Source organism: Delphinapterus leucas, chromosome 6, assembly GCF_059928025.1.
Source record: "Delphinapterus leucas isolate spDelLeu-1000000601 "Yukka" chromosome 6, BTC_Dleu_Yukka2, whole genome shotgun sequence".
Taxonomy (NCBI): domain Eukaryota; kingdom Metazoa; phylum Chordata; class Mammalia; order Artiodactyla; family Monodontidae; genus Delphinapterus; species Delphinapterus leucas.
The window spans coordinates 102,122,434-102,142,028 of NC_143134.1; the positions used below are offsets into that span (position 1 = coordinate 102,122,434).

At 39.6% G+C, this 19,595-nt stretch overlaps 1 protein-coding gene across 1 annotated transcript in view; it reads right to left on the reverse strand.

The window, feature by feature from the left end:
* LOC111177341 (thioredoxin domain-containing protein 8) overlaps window positions 1–19,595 on the reverse strand; it is a 62,233-nt gene that overhangs the window by 25,583 nt on the left and 17,055 nt on the right. Inside the window, exons 2-3 of the mRNA XM_089913576.1 lie at window positions 13,737–13,796; window positions 11,149–11,214 (exon numbers count right to left, since the gene is read on the reverse strand). Of these exons, the coding sequence (XP_089769702.1) occupies window positions 11,149–11,214; window positions 13,737–13,796 (126 nt within the window). The remainder of the gene's footprint in view (window positions 1–11,148; window positions 11,215–13,736; window positions 13,797–19,595) is intronic.

The following is a 19,595-nucleotide window of genomic DNA, read 5'->3' on the forward strand; positions in this document are numbered from 1 at the left end:
AACAGAAACATAGGTCAATGGAACAAGATAGAAAGCCCAGAGGTAAACTCACGCACCTACGGTAAACTAATCTTGACAAAGAAGGCAAGGATATACAATGCAGAAAAGACAGCCTCTTCAATAAGTGGTGCTGGGAAAACTGGACAGCTACATATAAAAGAATGAAATTAGAACACTCCCTAACACCATACACTAAAATAAAATCAAAATGGATTCAAGATGTAAATGTAAGACTGGGCACTATAAAACTCTTAGCAGAAAACATAGGAAGAACACTCTTTGACATAAATCACAGCAAAATCTTTTTTGATCCACCTCCTAGAGAAATGGAAATAAAAACAAAAATCAACAAATGGGACCTAATGAAACTTAAAAGCTTTTGCACAGCAAAGGAAACCATAAACAAGACGAAAAGACAACCCTCAGAATGGGCGAAAATATTTGCAAACGAATCAACGGACAAAGGATTAATCTCCAAAATTTATAAACAGCTCATGCAGCTCGATATTCAAAGAACAAACAACCCAATCCAAAAACGGGCAGAAGACCTAAATAGACATTTCTCCAAAGAAGATATACAGATGGCCAAGAAGCACATGAAAAGCTGCTCAACATCACTAATTATTAGAGAAATGCAAATCAAAACTACAATAAGGTATCACCTCACACCAGTTAGAATGGGCTTCATCAGAAAATCTACGAACAACAAATGCTGGAGAGGGTGTGGAGAAAAGGGAACCCTCTTGCACCGTTGGTGGGAATGTAAACTGATACAGCCACTATGGAGAACAGTATGGAGGTTCCTTAAAAAACTAAAAATAGAACTACCATACGACCCAGCAATCCCAGTCCTGGGCATATACCCTGAGAAAACCACAATTCAAAAAGACACATGCACCCCAGTGTTCACTGCAGCTCTATTTGCAGTAGGCATGTCATGGAAGCAACCTAAGTGCCCATCAACAGATGAATGGATAAACAAGATGTGGCTAATATTACAATGGAATATTACTCAGCCATAAAAAGGAATGAAAGTGGGTCATTTGTAGAGACGTGGATGGATCTAGAGACTGTCATACAGAGTGAAGTAAGTCAGAAAGAGAAAAACAAATATCGTATATTAATGCATATATGTGGAACCTAGAGAAATGGTACAAGTGAACTGGATTTCAGGGTAGAAATTGAGACACAGATGTAGAGAACAAACGTGTGGACACCAAGGGGGGGAAAGCTGCGGGGGGGTCGTGGTGGTGGTGTGATGAATTGGGCGATTGGGGTTGACATGTATACACTGATGTGTATAAAATTGATGACTAATAAGAAACTGCTGTATAAAAAAAAAAAAAAAAGTGCTTTGTACCAGAATGATTACTGTGTGTTGTAGGGGGAGGAAGCTACTTGATAATTTTATGTTGTTTTCCATAATTCCTTGGAATTTTCTTTCTAAAATAGATGAATTTCCTTTAGGAATTCCAGAAAGCCTTTAGAGAAATATTCTTAAAATTGTTTGCTTTACAAATGTATGTTATTATTTTATTGAGAAATAAGATTAAAATCATCTTTCTGATTTTAAGAAAAAAAGAAATGTTTTGGTTGCAAAAGTCAGAAAAAGCAACCCAAAGTTTACATAACTGCAGAATTTATGGGGGGTAGTTCAGGCTTCAGGCATGGATAGATTCAGGGTTCAATCAATGCCATGGGCACCTGTTGGCCTGACTCTGCTTTCCTCTATATGGAGCTTTCATTTTTAGGTTCTCTATGGTGGCAAGCCAGCTATGTAATAGCTTGAGCATCATATCTTTCCAAGTTCAAGTTTAGTACAATCAAAAGAAGAGGCTTTTACCTAGCTGCTTAAGCAAAGCTCTGGAATTAGCTCTGGTTGGGCTTGGATTGGCTTGAATGGAATGAAGGGCCCATTCTTGATGGGGATGGAGTTCACTGATTTGTCTAGACCTAGAGATAGAGCCCTAGGAAGTACATGGACTAAGAACTAGAAAGGGCTTGGTTCCCTGGAGGAAAATCAGAGAACTACTAATAGGGAATGGTAGCTGGGTGGCAAAAACAACAAGGGTCCAAACACCAGGTTTGAAAAAGGATCAATGAAGAATAAAGGCCTGGCACAGAAGGGAGCGATGCAATCAAGAGATGGATGGAATTGACTTCAAACGAGGAAGCATCTTCATTTCTCTGATGGAAGAGAAGGAGAAGATAATAAAAGATGACACACAAACCATTTGGCCATGTAGGTGGAGGTAGTTAAAAATGCATATGTTGGAGACCTTCAAGATGGCGGAAGAGTAAGATGCGGAGAGCACCTTCCTCCCCACAAATACATCAGAAATACATCTACATGTGGAACAACTCCTACAGAACACCTACTGAAGGCTGGCAGAAGACCTCAGACTTCCCAAAATGCAAGAAACTCCCCACGTACATGGGTAGGGCAAAAGAAAAAAGAAAAAACAGAGACAAAAGAATAGGGACGGGACCTGCACCTCGGGGAGGGAGCTGTGAAGGAGGAAAAGTTTCCACACACTAGGAAGCCCTTTCACTGGAGGAGATGGGGGTGGCAGGGGGGAAGCTTCGGAGCCACGGAGGAGAGCGCAGCAACCGGGGTACAGAGGGCAAAGCGGAGAGATTCCCGCACAGAGGATCAGTGCCGACCAGCACTCACCAGCCCGAAGGGCTTGTCTGCTCACCCGCCGGGGTGGGCGGGGGCTGGGAGCTGAGGCTCGGGCTTCGGAGGTCAGACCCCGGGGAGAGGACTGGGGTTGGCTGTGTGAACACTGCCTGAAAGGGCTAGTGCACAACGGCTAGCCGGGAGGGAGTCCAGGAAAAAGTCTGGAGCTGCCTAAGAGGCAAGAGACCATTGTTTCAGTGTGCCTGAGGAGAGGGGATTCAGAGCACCGCTTAAAGGAGCTCCAGAGACGGGTGTGAGCCACGGCTATCAGCCCCAGAGACGGGCATGAGACACTAAGGCTGCTGCAGCAGCCACCAAGAAGCCTGTGTGCAGTACAAGTCACTATCCACACCTCCCCTCCCAGGAGCCTGTGCAGCCCGCCACTGCCAGGGTCCCGTGATCCAGGGACAACTTCCCCGGGAGAACACACGGTGCCTCAGGCTGTTGCAACGTCATGCTGGCCTCTGCCGCCACAGGCTCGCCCCACACTCCGTACCCCTCCCTCCCCCAGCCTGAGTGAGCCAGAGCCCCCGAATCAGCTGCTCCTTTAACCCCGTCCTGTCTAAGCGAAGAACAGACGCACTCAGGGGACCTATACGCAGAGGCAGGGTCAAATCCAGTGCTGGACCCCAGGAGCTGTGCAAACAGAGGAGAAAGGGAAATCTCTCCCAGCAGCCTCAGGAGCAGCGGATTAAATCTCCACAATCAACGTGATGTACCCTGCATCTCTGGAATATCTGAATAGACAACGAATCATCCCAAATTGATGCAGTGGACTTTGGGAGCAATGATATAGATATATTTTTCCTTTTTCTCTTTTTGTGAGGGCGTATGTGTATGCTTCTTTGTGTGATTTTGCCTGTATAGCTTTGCTTTTACCATTTATCCTAGGGTTCTGTCTGTCAGTTTTTTGTTTTTCTTTAGTATAGTTTTTAGCGCTTGTTATCATTGGTGGATTTGTTTTTGGTTTGGTTGCTCTCTCTTTGCTTTTTTTTTCTTCTTTTTTTATTACTTTTTAACTGTTTATTTTTAATAATTATTTTTTATTTTAATAACTTTATTTTATTTTATTATTTTCTTTCTTTCTTTTTTTCCCCTTTCTTCTGAACCCTGTGGCTGACAGGGTCTTGGTGCTCCAGCCGGGTGTCAGGCCTGTGCCTCTGAGGTGGGAGAGCTGAGTTCAGGACACTGATGCACCAGAGACCTCCCAGTTCCACGTAGTATCAAGTGGCGAAAGCTCTCCCAGAGATCTCTATCTCAATGCTAAGACCCAGCTCCACTCAACGACCAGCAAGCTACAGTGTTGGACACCCATGCCAAATAACTAGTAAGATAGGAACACAACCCCACCCATTAGCAGAGAGACTGCCTAAAATCATAATAAGGTCACAGGCACCCCAAAACACACCACCAGACATGGACCTGCCAACCAGAAAGACAAGATCCAGCCTCATCCACCAGAACACAGGCACTAGTCCCCTCTACCAGGAAGCCTACACAACCCACTGAAACAACCTTAGCCACTGGGGGCAGACACCAAAAACAAAGGAAATATGAACCTGCAGGCTACGAAAAGGAGACCCCAAACACAGTAAGGTAAGCAAAATGAGAAGACAGAGAAGCACACAGCAGATGAAGGAGCAAGGTAAAAACCCACCAGACCTAACAAATGAAGAGGAAATAGGCAGTCTACCTGAAAAAGAATTCAGAGGAATGACAGTAAAGATGATCCATAATCTTGGAAATAGAATGGAAAAAATACAAGAAACGTTTAACAAGGACCTAGAAGAACTAACGAGCAAACAATGATGAACAACGCAATAAATGAAATTAAAAGTTCTCTAGAAGGAATCGATAGTGGAGTAACTGAGGCAGAGAACAGACAAGTGACCCGGAAGATAAAATAGTGGAAATAACTACTGCAGAGGAGAATAAAGAAAAAAGAATGAAAAGAATTGAGGACACTCTCAGAGACCTCTGGGACAACATTAAATGCACCAACATGCAAATTATAGGGGTCCCAGAAGAAGAAGAGAAAAAAAAGGGACTGAGAAAATATTTGAAGAGATTTCAGTTCAAAACTTCCCTAATATGGGAAAGGAAATAGTTAATCAAGTCCAGGAAGTGCAGAGTCCGATACAGGATAAACCCAAGGAGAAGCACGCCAAGACACGTATTAATCAAACTATCAAAAATTAAATACAAAGAGAAAATATTAAAAGCAGCAAGGGAAAAACAACAAATAACACACAAGGGAATCCTCATAAGGTTAACAGCGGATCTTTCAGCAGAAACTCTGCAAGCCACAAGGGAGTGGCAGGACATATTTAAAGTGATGAAAGGGAAAACCCTACAACCAAGATTACTCTACTCAGCAAGGATCTCATTCAGATTTGACAGAGAAATTAAAACCTTTACAGACAAGCAAAAGCTAAGAGAATTCAGCACCAGCAAACCAGCTTTACAACAAATGCTAAAGGAACTTTACTAGGCAGGAAACACAAGAGAAGGAAAAGACCTACAATAACAAACCCCAAACAATTAAGAAAATGGTAATAGGAACATACATATTGATAACTACCTTAAATGTAAATGGCTTAAATGCTCCAACCAAGAGACATAGACTGGCTGAATGGATGCAAAAACAAGACCCGTATATATGCTGTCTACAAGAGACCCATTTCAGACCTAGGGACACATACAGACAGAAACTGAGCGGATGGAAAAAGATATTCCATGCAAATGGAAATCGAAAGAAAGCTGGAGTAGCAATTCTCATACCAGAGAAAATAGATTTTAAATAAAGACTATTACAAGAGGTAAAGAAGGACACTACATAATAATCAAGGGATCAATCCAAGAAGAAGATATAACAATGGTAAACATTTATGCACCCAAAAAAGGAGCATCTCAATACATAAGGCAAATGCTAACAGCCATAAAGGGGGAAATCGACAGTGACACAATCATAGTAGGGGACTTTAACACCCCACTTTCACCAATGGACAGATCATCCATAATGAAAATAAATAAGGAAACACAAGCTTTAAATGACAATAAGATGGACTTAATTGATATTTATAGGACATTCCACCTAAAAACAACAGAATACACTTTCTTCTCAAGTGCTCATGGTACATTCTCCAGGATAGATCATATCTTGGGTCACAAATCAAGCCTTGGGAAGTTTACAAGAATTGAAATCATATCAAGTATCTTTTCTGACCACAATGCTATGAGGCTAGATATAAATTACAGGAAAAAAATCTGTAAAAATTACAAGCACATGGAGGCTAAACAATATGCTACTGAATAACCAAGAGATCACTAAAGAAATAAAAAAGTTCCTAGAAACAAATGACAACGAAAACACAACGACCCAAAACCTATGGGTTGCTGCAAAAGCAGTTCTAAGGGGGAAGTTTACAGCAATACAATCCTACCTTAAGAAACAAGAAACATCTCTAATAAACAACCTAACCTTACACCTAACAATTAGAGAAAGAACAAAAAAACCCCAAAGTTAGCAGAAGGAAAGAAATCATAAAGATCAGATCAGAAATAAATGAAAATGAAATGAAGGAAATGATAACAAAGATCAATAAAAGTAAAATCTGGTTCTTTGAGAAGATAAACAAAATTAATAAACGATTAGCCAGACTCATCAAGAAAAAAAGGGAGAAGACTCAAATCAACAGAATTAGAAATGAAAAAGGAGAAGTAACAACTGACACTGCAGAAATACAAAGGATCATGAGTGATTACTAGAAGCAACTACATGCCAATAAAATGGACAACCTGGAAGAAATGGACAAATTCTCTGCAAAGCACAACCTTCCGAGACTGAACCAGGAAGAAATAGAAAATATAAACAGACCAATCACACGTACTGAAATTGAGACTGTGATTAAAAATCTTCCAACAAACAAAAGCCCAGGGCCAGATGGCTTCACTGGAGATTTCTATCAAACATTCAGAGAGGAGCTAACACCTATACTTCTCAAACTCTTCCAAAATATAGCAGAAGGAGGAACACTCCCAAGCTCGTTCTATGAGGCCACCATCACCCTGATACCAAAACCAGACAAACATGTCACAAAGAAAGAAAACTATAGGCCAATATCACTGATGAACATAGATGCAAAAATCCTCAACAAAATACTAGCCAACAGAATCCAACAGCACATTAAAAGGATCATACACCATGATCAAGTGGGGTTTGTCCCAGGAATGCAAGGATTCTTCAATAAATGCATATCAATCAATGTGATACACCATATTAAGAAACTGAAGGATAAAAGCAATATGATCATCTCAATAGATGCAGAAAAAGCTTTTGACAAAATTCAACACCCATTTATGATAAAACTCTCCAGAAAGTAGGCATAGAGGGAAATTACCTCAACATAATAAAGGCCATATATGACAAACCCACAGCCAACATCATTCTCAATGGTGAAAAACTGAAACCACTTCCACTAAGATCAGCAACAAGACAAGGTTGCCCACTTTCACCATTATTATTTAACATAGTTTTGGAAGTTTTAGCCACAGCAATCAGAGACGAAAAAGAAATAAAAGGAATCCAAATCCGAAAAGAAGAAGTAAAGCTGTCACTGTTTGCAGATGACATGATACTATACATAGAGAATCCTAAAGACGTTACCAGAAAACTACCAGACCTAATCAATGAATTCGGTAAAGTAGCAGGATACAAAATGAATGCACAGAAATCTCTTACATTCCTATACATTAATGATAAAAAATCTGAAAGAGAAATTAAGGAAACACTCGCATTTACCATTGCAACAAAAAGAATAAAAGACCTAGGAATAAACCTACCTAAGGAGACAAAAGACCTGTATGCAAAAATCTATAAGACACTGATGAAAGAAATTAAAGATGATACCAACAGATGGAGAGATATACCATGTTCTTGGATTGGAAGAATCAACACTGTGAAAATGACTATACTACCCAAAGCAATCTACAGATTCAATGCAATCCCTATCAAACTACCAATGGCATTTTTCACAGAACAAGAACAAAAAATTTCACAATTTGTATAGAAACACAAAAGACCCCAAATAGCCAAAGTAATCTTGAGCAAGAAAAATGGAGCTGGAGGAAACAGGCTCCTGACTTCAGACTGTACTACAAAGCTACAGTAATCAAGACAGTATGGTACTGGCACAAAAACAGAAATATAGATCAATGGAACAGGATAGATAACACAGAGATAACCCACGCACATATTGTCACCTTATCTTTGATAAAGGAGGCAAGAATATACAATGGAGAAAAGAAATCCTCTTCAGTAAGTGGTGCTGGGAAAACTGGACAGCTACATGTAAAAGAATGAAATTAGAACACTCCCTAACACCATACACAAAAGTAAACTCAAAATAGGTTAAAGACCTAAATGTAGGGCCAGACACTATAAAACTCTTAGAGGAAAACATACGCAGAACACTCTATGACATAAAACACAGCATGATCCTTTTTGATCCACCTCCTAGAGAAATGGAAATAAAAACAAAAATAAACAAATGGGACCTAATGAAACTTAAAAGCTTTTGCACAGCAAAGGAAACCATACACAAGATGAAAGGACAATGCTCAGAATGGGAGAAAATATTTGCAAATGAAGCAACTGACAAAGGATTAATCTCCAAAATTTATAAGCCTGTCATGCAGCTCGATATTCAAAAAAACAAAAAACCCAATCCAAAAATGGGCAGAAGATCTAAACAGACATTTCTCCAAAGAAGATATACAGATTGCCAACAAACACATGAAAGAATGCTCAACATCACTAATCATTAGAGAAATGCAAATCAAAACAAAAATGAGGTATCACCTCACACCAGTCAGAATGGCCATCATCAAAAAATCTACAAACAATAAATGCTGGAGAGGGTATGGAGAAAAGGGAAGCCTCTTGCACTGTTGGTGGGAAAGTAAATTGATAGGGCCACTATGGAGAACAGTACGGAGGTTCCTTAAAAAACGAAAAATAGAACTACCATACGACCCAGCAATCCCACTACTGGGCATATACCCTGAGAAAACCATAATTCAAAAAGAGTCATGTACCACAATGTTCACTGCAGCTCTATTTACAATAACCAGCACATGGAAACAGCCTAAGTGTCCGTCGACAGATGAATGGATAAAGAAGATGTGGCACATATATACAATGGAATATTACTCAGCCATAAAAAGAAATGAAATTGAGCTATTTGTAGTGAGGTGGATGGACCTAGAGACTGTCATACAGAGTGAAGTAAGTCAGAAAGAGAATAACAAATACCGTATGCTAACACATATACATGGAATCTAAAAAAAAAAAAAGAGAGAGAGAATGGACTTGAGGACACGGGGACGAGAAAGGGTATGCTGGGACAAAGTGAGAGAGTGGCGTGGACTTATATATACTACCAAATGTAAAATAGATAGCTAGTGGGAAGCAGCTGCACAGCACAGGGGGATCAGCTGGGTGCTTTGTGACCACCTAGAGGGGTGGGATAGGGAGGGTGGGAGGGAGATGTAAGAGGGTGGATATATGGGGATATATGTATATGTATAGCTGATTCACTTTGTTATAAAGCAGAAAATAACACAGCATTGTAAAGCAATTATAGTGCAATAAAGTTGTTAAAAAAAAAAGAATGCACGCATTAAACGGTTTCAATTTTCAAGTAAAACCTCAAGAGAGGAAATAGGTAGTGTCATTTTTTGGGGGAAAAATTATTTAAATCTATTGCTTTGGGACTTCCATGGTGGCACAGTGGTTAAGAATCCACCTGCCAATGCAGGGGACATGGGTTTGATTCCTGGTCCGGGAAGATGCCACATGCCACGGAGCAATTAAGCCCATGCGCCACAACTACTGAGCCTGCGCTCTAGAGCCCACGAGCCACAACTACTGAGCCCACATGCCACAACTACTGAAGTCCGCGTGCCTAGAGCCCGTGCTCCGCAACAAGAGAAACCACCGCGATGAGAGGCCACGCAACGCAACAGAGTAGCCCCCGCTCACGGCAACTAGAGAAAGCCCGCATGCAGCAACAAAGACCCAACGCAGCCAAAAAAAAACAAAAAAAAAATCTATTGCTTCAATTATGTTACAGCAAATACACACAAATAGAAAACGAAGATAAAATTCTACAGCTAGCATATCAAATGCTCTCATTCTCTGTACTGCAGACGTAATCTTTACAAAGTTTAAGTATGAATTTTTTTTACTTTACATATATTCTTCATAACTCTTTTTTTAATTTATTTAATCTTTTAGCTCAATCATTTAAAAAATTAAAAACATTTTTTACAATTTTGAAAGGTTACTTTCCATTTATAATTATTACACAATATTGGCTATATTCCCCATGTTGTACAATACATCCTTGAGCCTGTCACAACCAATAGTTTGTACCTCCCACTCCCCCACCCCTATACTGCTTCCCCCGCCACCAGTAGTTTTTTTTCTGTATCTGTGAATCTGCTTCTTTTCTGTCCATAACGCTTTTTAATTGCATACTGTTTCATAGACTAGATGTATCATAAATCACTTAGCCACTCTACTAAAAAAAAAACATTTACCTTGCTTCCATATTTTGTTAGAAATAATGCTACAATTACTATGCACTTAGCCATTTATTTTTCCATGAGGTATTTCATTAGCAAAAATTCCCAAGAATGGGATAATGTGTGAAAGGGAATGAACAGTTTGTTCGTCTTAAGTGTGTTGCAAAATCACCTTTCAAAAGGTACACACAAGAGTCCGTGCTCCCAGCCATATATGTAATTACTAGTTTCATCAAACACCAAGTATTTGAGGCATTCCATTCCATTAATATGTTCGAGGTAACTAACATAACATACTCATGTGTGTCAGGATGGGTCTAAAAAGTCTAGTCATGTTAATTCATTTCATTTTCACTAAGGAGGGGGAAACTTTTTACGATCCATGTTTTTACAGATAGGCAAACTAAGATACCAAGAGGTTATTAAGTAAACTGCTGGGAAGTGGAAGAGCTGGTTTTTGAACCAAAGAAATCTGAGCCCAGAACCTGCCTGGTCAACCACTAGGCTATTTAACCTTGTAATAGCTTTTGATTGATGTTTGCCCAAGTGTGAAAAACGTGTATATATTTGTGAGAGAATTTCATCATGCCCTTTATTATAAGGTTCTTTTTTGATGGTTGTGCCCCAGAGAGGGATAATAGTGGGGTATTTCATATGGATTGGGACACCTCAAATGGTCTGAATGGGGAGATTTATCACGATTCATGCTTTTTTTTTTTTACCCCTTGCCAATATGTAAAGTTCAGAAACTAAGAATTACATTGCTAAGATTGAAAATAAATACAGTTGTTTCGTCCATCCAGGACACCCCAGGCCTTTTTTTTTAAGACTCTGATGGCTCTATAATCTATTTCAATCTGCCAGTTACCATAGAAACATACCTTCTGGGCTTGCTTGAACATCTGAAATGTGGGTATTGCTTTGATGTGATAAATTTGGGCCAACTCCTGGAAAATGAAAGAAGTAGCATGAAGTCACAGTTTTGGTATCCTCTCTCTGGACCAACAGTGGTACTTGGTGACGTCTCAGGAGGCATGTCTGAGAGCCCAGGGACAGCTGATACATTACAGATTCTCTTGCCAAGAACTTTTCTAATATATCCTCAAAGCTTCCAGGAATGTTACAGTAGAAAAAATGACTGTTTCCAGCATTCCTGAGCTTTCTCATTCAAGAGCTCTAGGAGACGGGTGAGAGATGGGGGCCAAAACAGAATGGACTGAAGGACAAAATGAGCTCTATTTAAAAGCGCTTGTGAAAGATGGCAGAAGGGAGCCAGTGGAATCCAATATGGAAAGAGCATATTGTAAAAAATAAGAACGGGTGAAGGTCTCTTTATAACTCACACTTGAGACATGGGGTGATATAATGTCTTGCATTTTAAGTAAAGCTTGCATATTTCTTTCTTTTAAGCCTTATGCCTCTTCACTGCCCATCTTTGTGAAAGATTTGGAGCCAAGAGACAAGAAAATATGTTAGCATTCCAATTGCTCTAATCCATTACAATCTGATTTCAAATACCACTTTCTGTTTATTTTGTTTGAGTCAAAAGAAAATTAGCCACCCACAGGATCAAAACCTCTCCCCTGCCACCTCCACTACATTATCATTTTCATGACCACAGCAATGACAACAATGAATACATTACTATTAGAAAAGAAAACTGTGCATTTTGTTTCACCTTAAGAGACAAACAGCTGTAATCAAAAAAGAAAATAATAACACATGTTGCTGAGGGTATGGAGACATCAGAGCCCTCATACATTGCTGGTGGGAATGTAAAATAGTGCAGCTGTTTCAAAGACAATTTGTCAGTTCTTCAATAAGTTAAATAAAGAGTTACCATATGACCCAACAATTCCACTTCTAGATATATAGCCAAAAGAAATGAAAATGTATACATGTTTATGCCAGTATTAGACATAATAGCGAAAAGTTGCAAACAACCCCAATGTCTATCGTAGGATGAATGGATTAAAAAAAAGGTAATATATTGTACGGATACATGCTACATCATGGATGAATCCTGCAAGCTTATGTTAAGTGAAAGAAGCCCATCACAAAAGAACACATCTTCTATAATTCCATTTATATGAAATGGCTAGAATAAGCAAATCTAGAGACAATGCAGACTTATGGTTGCTTAGGGTTGAGGTGGTGGATGGAGGGATCGGGGCAGGGAGGTGACTGCTAAAGGGAACAGTGTTTCTTTCTGGAGTTGTGAACACTTTCTAAAATTGACTGTAGTGATAGGTGCACAACTCTGAATATGAAGACGACAAAGAGATAATAACCCTAGCTGTGTATTCCGAATGTATAGTACACGATTCATCTTAAAGGACAATCACACACTGTCACACTTCAATGAAAGTTGAAGGAAATGGAAAAATGGAACATTTCTTCTGTTCTGGGTAGTATGTCATATATTTTGTGCCTTCTACCTTATCATATTCCGTTAATTATTACCTTGTTTTACATACAGAGAAAGTGAAGTTTATAGAGGTTAACTGATAAGAGGTCACAAAACTATTAAAGGGCAGGATGGGTGAATAGTAGATTTTTTAAATTCTAAAGCTCAAATTCAATCCAATGTATGCACAGGCCACTTGTTATTGGTACTTTTCCTCATTATAAGTGAACAAATGTCAGGAAGAAAAATTTTGTAGACACATTGTGTGTATCAGTAAGCACATTTTGATTGAGGACATTATATTTGCGGGGGGGTGAGGAAGAAAGGCTCTAGGGAGGTAAGGGAAGGATTTCCTGGAATTCCTTGTGGTGTTTAAAAAACCCCACACAAAGCATAAGCTATAGCAAGGGGAAAGCAAGTTATGTTAAAATGTCTGTAATGCATTGAGTTAGGTTTTAGAAATTGAATAATAATCTATTATAGGGGTGAAAATCAGTTTTCACTTTGAGCTCAACTTCAACCAACTGGTATTGTCTGTCTAGAGCAACTCTACTGAGCAGGATTGTGGGGCAGATTCCAGAGCAAGTGGTGAAGAATATTAGGCTTGATTAGTGAATTCTGCCATAGTATGGGAAGGCGGGGGGCAGCAAGAGAGCCACATATTTATTGTCTTTTTAAAAAAAATACAAAATATACAAGAACGTTATGAGGGAGTTTACTACAGTTCATCACACTTATATATATATTTTTGTTTGTTTGTTTGTTTTTGCGGTACGCGGGCTTCTCCCTGTTGTGGCCTCTCCTGTTGCGGTGCACAGGGTCCGGACATGCAGGCTCAGCGGCCATGGCTCACGGGCCCAGCCGCTCCGCGGCACGTGGGATCTTCCCGTACCGGGGCACGAACCCGTGCCCCCTGCATCGGCAGGCGGACTCTCAACCACTGCGCCACCAGGGAAGCCTACTCATCACACTTTAAATTGCTTATATAATCACTGAGACAGCACTCTCAATGACATCGCGTTGGGTTTTACATATCTACAAGGAAGGATTTAAGATTCTTACCCGAGCATTGTCCACATCCACATTAGCAAACATGACGTTTCGGTATTGCACAGACATTTCCTTCAAAGTAAAAGAGTAAAAAATTCCTCATTAGCTTAATGTTAATATTAAATCACACACTAGCAATGTCTTTTAGCAAAAACAAAACCGAACAAAAAGGTTGATCAAGAGAGCTAAGCATCATTCTGGCATTGCACTACTGCCTAGAACCTCAAGCACCAAAGTCAAAGTTGGATGCTGCCAAGGTCAAGCAAAGATCAACGGCAGAACCAGAGTCTAAAGTCTGTGTTCTGCTATGTATAAAAACTAGATTTTGCAGAATCCTCTGCCAGCTGTCTTCCTGTTAGGTTCTGCCAGTGGGAAGCATTTGCAAGAAAATGGAAAATGGGAGGAGGGAAAAACAACTCTCCTGCTTCTGTTCCAGATGTTCTGGAAGCATCTTTGACAGCGGTGGTGACAGTGGTGTTGGTAATGGGTATGGGGTAGTGGATGCAGAAGCAGCCTGTAAATGTCAGCTCCTGGGATTTTCTTTTTTCCCAACAGCTATGTTCATTCTTTAAGGGCACTTAATAGCATACTGATTTGTTTGCATTAACATCGTATCTCAAGCATTTCCATTGACCTGTTTCAAATGAAACCTCTCTTCAATGGTGGTGTGAAGTGTCCAGAGTTTGGCCAAGTGGAGACAACAACGGATGGAGCTGTCACTGGTGGCTGCTCCCGTGGACAAGCAGGAAGCAGCATGACATGGACTGATTAGGTGGACATTAGGTGCAGAGTTCTATTGTAGGGATTCTCTCCGGTTGTTTGTCCATGGAATGTGCCCCAAGTGGGAGTTCTTTCTTCAGTGGCTCATCAAGATGATGAAATTGGGGGAAAACTCTTGGATAATAAACACGAAGGTCTTTGGTATCTTGGAGTACTTTGCAGATAAAAAAAAGATGCTGATTTTGACTGGCAGCATCTCCACGCCTGGCAGGAAGATGGTGTTGCCCAAGAATTCTGGGGAAATTGACTTGCACTTTTCAAGTTTCAAGATACATGGGTGTTCTCCAGTAGCAGTCAGGCGGGGCAATGGGTTTGACTTATGTGGACATCTGATTTCAGGGTCAGGTTCTATTTAGGAAGTTTTCAGTCTCCCAAGTCTGACAGGAAATGGACAGGGTTATAGTAGTTTTGTATTGAGTAGTAGTCGGAAGACATGGTACAGATGGTACAGGTTCCTTGCTAGACTGGGGTTCCCTTGTGAACACTGCCTTCCCTCACTATCCCACTCCATCTACCTAGGACCCTCCTCTGCCCTCAACAAAAATTCTTCCTTCTGCTCTGTTCTTCCTCCCATATAATCTGTTACCATCTGGTCACCTGTTCTGTTTGCTCTTAACTCTGTCTCCTGAATTTGACCTTTCCTTTTTTCTCCCCAAACCACTGCCCTAGTTTTGGTAAACTCATCATTGACATGGTTGTTCACCTTGGGTTACCTGCCTCAGTCTTTCCAACACATTCTTATACAACATTGCCAAAAGTATTTTCCAAAAACCCACATTTGATCATGGCAAAACCTTTTTAAACGTTCTTCTATTTTGACTCTACAGCAACTCATTAAGTTATAACACAAGGGCCTTCTCCATCTGGGCTCAGCTTCCTCTTCAAGGCTCGTGTGTTGCTACTTCCACTGCATACACTGCAAGTTAGCCTCACAGGGTGCTTGCCTTCCCACGATCACACCATGCAATTTCTCAACAAATTTATAACCTCCCCTTTTCCAGAAATGTCCTTTTTGGGGTTCTATGCCAGGTGATCCTCTTAGCCCAGAGTCATCAAACTTTGCCCTATAGACCAAATCCAGATCTCCACATGGTCTCATAAATAAAGTTTTATTGGAACATGTTTGCCCATTCGTGTATTGCCATTGCCTGCTTTTGTGCTACAAGATCAAAGCTGAGTATGTGTGACATAGACCATATAACCTGCAAACCTGAAAATACTGACTGTCTTTAACCTTTACAGAAAAGGTTCCTGACCCCTGCTCTTAATCATCAAGGCCCAGATCAAATGGGACTGTGGAATTTACTCAAGACTTAAAGTTTTAAATCACTTCTTAAAATCCACATTTGCTTATGATTTACTTTTTTTCTTCTTGCCATACATCCTTTAGCAGAGACTCTGGGTTGTCAACTTTTAGTTTTTGTGTGTCTGAAAAGGTCTTTTAAAAAAAATTAATTAACTAAATTTTATTTATTTATGGCTGTGTTGGGTCTTCGTTGCGGTGCGCTGGCTTCTCATTGTGGTGGCTTCTCTTGTTGCAGAGCACAGGCTCTAGGCACACAGGCTTCAGTAGTTGTGGCACAGGCTCAGTAGTTGTGGCTCACGGGCTCTAGAGCACAGGCTCAGTAGTTGTGGTGCACTGGCTTAGTTGCTCTGCAGCATGTGGGATCTTCCCAGACCAGGGCTCGAACCCCTGTCCCCTGCGTTGGCAGGTGGATTCTTAACCACTGTGCCACCAGGGAAGCCCCTGAAAATGTCTTGAACTCTTCCCCACCTAGAGTAATGGTATAGCCGGCTCACTTCCATTCCACCTTCCTGCAGAGCCTGGAAAAGGGAAAAGGTAAAGTTTCCTTGGATTCCCTTGCAGCTAGAGTTCTGGATGCAAACTGGTTTCACCAGTGAGATGCATGAAGGCAAGACTTGGAAGGCAGAAGTGAGACAGAGCTACTTTCTTTTCATCTTTGGATGTGCTGCTGGAAAGCACGACTGGGGTGTGGGAGGGTAATCGTGCTGGAGGCGGCAGCTATGCTGAGGGATCCAGTGACCCGACATCAGCTTCCGGATTCTGATTCTAACTCCCCGACTGCTGTTTTTCTGTTTGTTTTTTGTTTGTTTGTTTTCTCCCAGTAGTGGCTTCCCATCTCTTCTCACATCTGATATTGGTAAAGTTAGGATCCCCTCAGGTGGGTCTGTTGTGCTTTTGAGTCATTCATGGGGTTCCAGTCTGGAGCCCATTCATCCAGTCTTGTAATGATTTTATGAGCATTTAACTCCTCGTATTAAAATCCTTTTCAGTCTAACTTGGTTTCTGTTTCTACTTTGATCTCCGATAAAGTGCCCTAGAGTAAGAAAAGCGTTTCCTCCAACTCCATTACGTACAATGAGTTTTTAATAAATGACACATGATGAATACCTTCTCTTGAAAAAGTTCAAACATTACAAGAAAGATAAAGCAAAGCATGAACTTTTCCCATTTTCAATCCTCCCCCAGTTTTCACTCCCTCTCACAGAAAAAAAAAAAAACTTGATATGCATCTTCTGCTCCCCTTTGTCTACATATAATATATATGTATATATGTTGATATATACATACACACATATGTATATGTATCTCTGTTTTACATAAATGGGACCATACTGTATAAATTTTCCTATATTGTTCTCTTTTTACTTAATTCTATTGTTGTCTTGGAGGTAATTCCTTCATTATGTGTGGGTCTACTCGATTCTTTTTATCATCTGAATAGTATTTCACAGTGCGGATACACCCAAATTTAAAAACTGTGTGTGCATTAGTCTGGATCCCAACAGAAAACAGATGGCACATTCAAATTAGGATAACTTGGGGACATTTATCACCAAAGGGCTAACTATAAATAACTGTAAAGTTAGGGATGGGTGTTGAGGAGCTGTGAGAGTCTGGACACAACAGTAGCAGAGCCCTTACCACCTTCAGGGCCCGAAAGTATGAAGAAGGGAGAAAGGGGCTACCAAGCCCGAGATTAAAATGCCTCATTGGCCATTGAAATTTGATCAGCTTTGATTTTGTGGCAGGTGAGGTAGTTATACTCCTGAAGCTATACTTTGGAGACTCTAAGTTTAAGTGTCTGAATAGAGGGGACTGCCAGATATGAAAATGTTCCCTGTGGATATTCTAAGAATTTTTGGCAGAGAATAGATGTTGAGATGTCATGTAGCCAATTTCTCTATTTGAATATGTTTCTTTTAAATTAAATATCAAAGGTTGTGATTGTGGTTAGAATGAATTCAGGTAGATTGAAGAGTTTAAGTCAAAAAAGTTGAAATGTTAGAAATCTTGCTGAAAATAAACCAGAGTATTTTCAGTTGTGTAGAGAAATCCAAATTTTATATTTGAAGGAATAGATTTCATAAAATGGACCACAAATGTGAAACATCTGTGCAATAAGGAGAAATGAAAAGAAAATGCCCTGAGTTTCTTTCTGCTGCCATGTTATACACCTCCCTCCCCATCCCTCAATGGTGAAAACTCTTAAATGGGGTAATAGGAAAATTAACTAGATGAAACATTGTATAGACATGAAAATTATAATCTAAAAGCTTGATAAAAACATGAACAAATGTGTATATGGAAAAAGATCTGAATATAAGTATACGATTACAACTAAGTGGAATATTTTACTAAGATATTTTATAAAGGAGATCAGATATGAAAGGAATATGTGAGACATAGGATTTGTTCTGATAATAGGGTTGAAGGATTGGGAGCAGTTTATTCTTTTATATTATAGTTAAAAACAAGTATCATGTTCATCTGTAATCTATTCCAATATTTGGAAGTTCTGAATTCTGGAACTTAGGTAAAATGTCATTATTATGAATAATCCATTCCTTTGTACAATTGTACTCTTTCACACCTTTTGATGATCCTTGCAGAATTATCCATAGACAAGTAATATTAATTTTCTGGTGTGTATACTAATCATCTAATTAGATCTCACTATATTATATTCAGGTTAATCAGGATGCTTCAAAAAACTACGATTCTGTGCAAAAGATTTTAAGTTTAATTAGGTCCCATTTGTTTATTTTTGTTTTTATTTCCATTACTTTAGGAGACGGATCTAAAAAGATACTGCTGTGATTTATGTCAAAGAGTGTTCTGCCTATGTTTTCCTCTAGAAGTTTTATAGTATCTGGTCTTACATTTAGGTCTTTAATCCATTTTGAGTTTATTTTTGTATATGGTGCTAATGAATGTTCTAATTTCATTCTTTTACATGTGGCTGTCCAGTTTTCCCAGCACCATTTACTAAAAGGACGGTCTTTTGTCCGTTGTATATTCTTGCCTCCTTTGTCATAGATTAATTGACCATAGGGGCGTAGATTTATTTCTGGGCTTTCTATCTTATTCGATTGATCTACATATGTCTGTTTTTCTGCCAGTACCATACTGCTTTGATTACTATGGCTTTGTTAGTGAAGTCTGAAGTCAGGGAGCCTGATTCCTCCAACTCTGTTTTTCTTTCTCAAGATTGCTATTGGCTAGTTGTGTTTCCACAGAAATTAAAAAAAAATTTTTGTTCTGGTTCTGTGAAAAAAGCCATTAGTAATTTGATGAGGATTGCACTGAATCTATAGATTGCCTTGGGTAGTACAGTCATTTTAAAACAAACTTATGGTTACTAAAGGGGAAAGGGGGGTAGGGATAAATTAGGAGGTTGCTATTAACACATACACACTGCTATACATAAAATAGTTAACAAACAAGGACCTACTGTGTAGCACAGGGAACTACACTCAATATTTTGTAACTTGTAAGGGAAAAGAATCTGAAAAAGAATATCTCTATCCCTATCAATCTATCTATCTATCTGTCCAAATCATTGTGCTGTGTGCCTGAAACTAACACAACATTGTAAATCAACTATACTTAAATAAAATTGAAAACATTTTAAAATAATAATAAAAAAAGAAGTAGGCACCAAGTGGGGGGGAAGCTATGATTCCATAATGGCTCATAAAGGCAAAACTTTTAAGATTCATTGGGAAAACTATTTGAGAACTTTAAATTCCTTCTAAAATTGTGAAATAGACACTGATGATACTTAC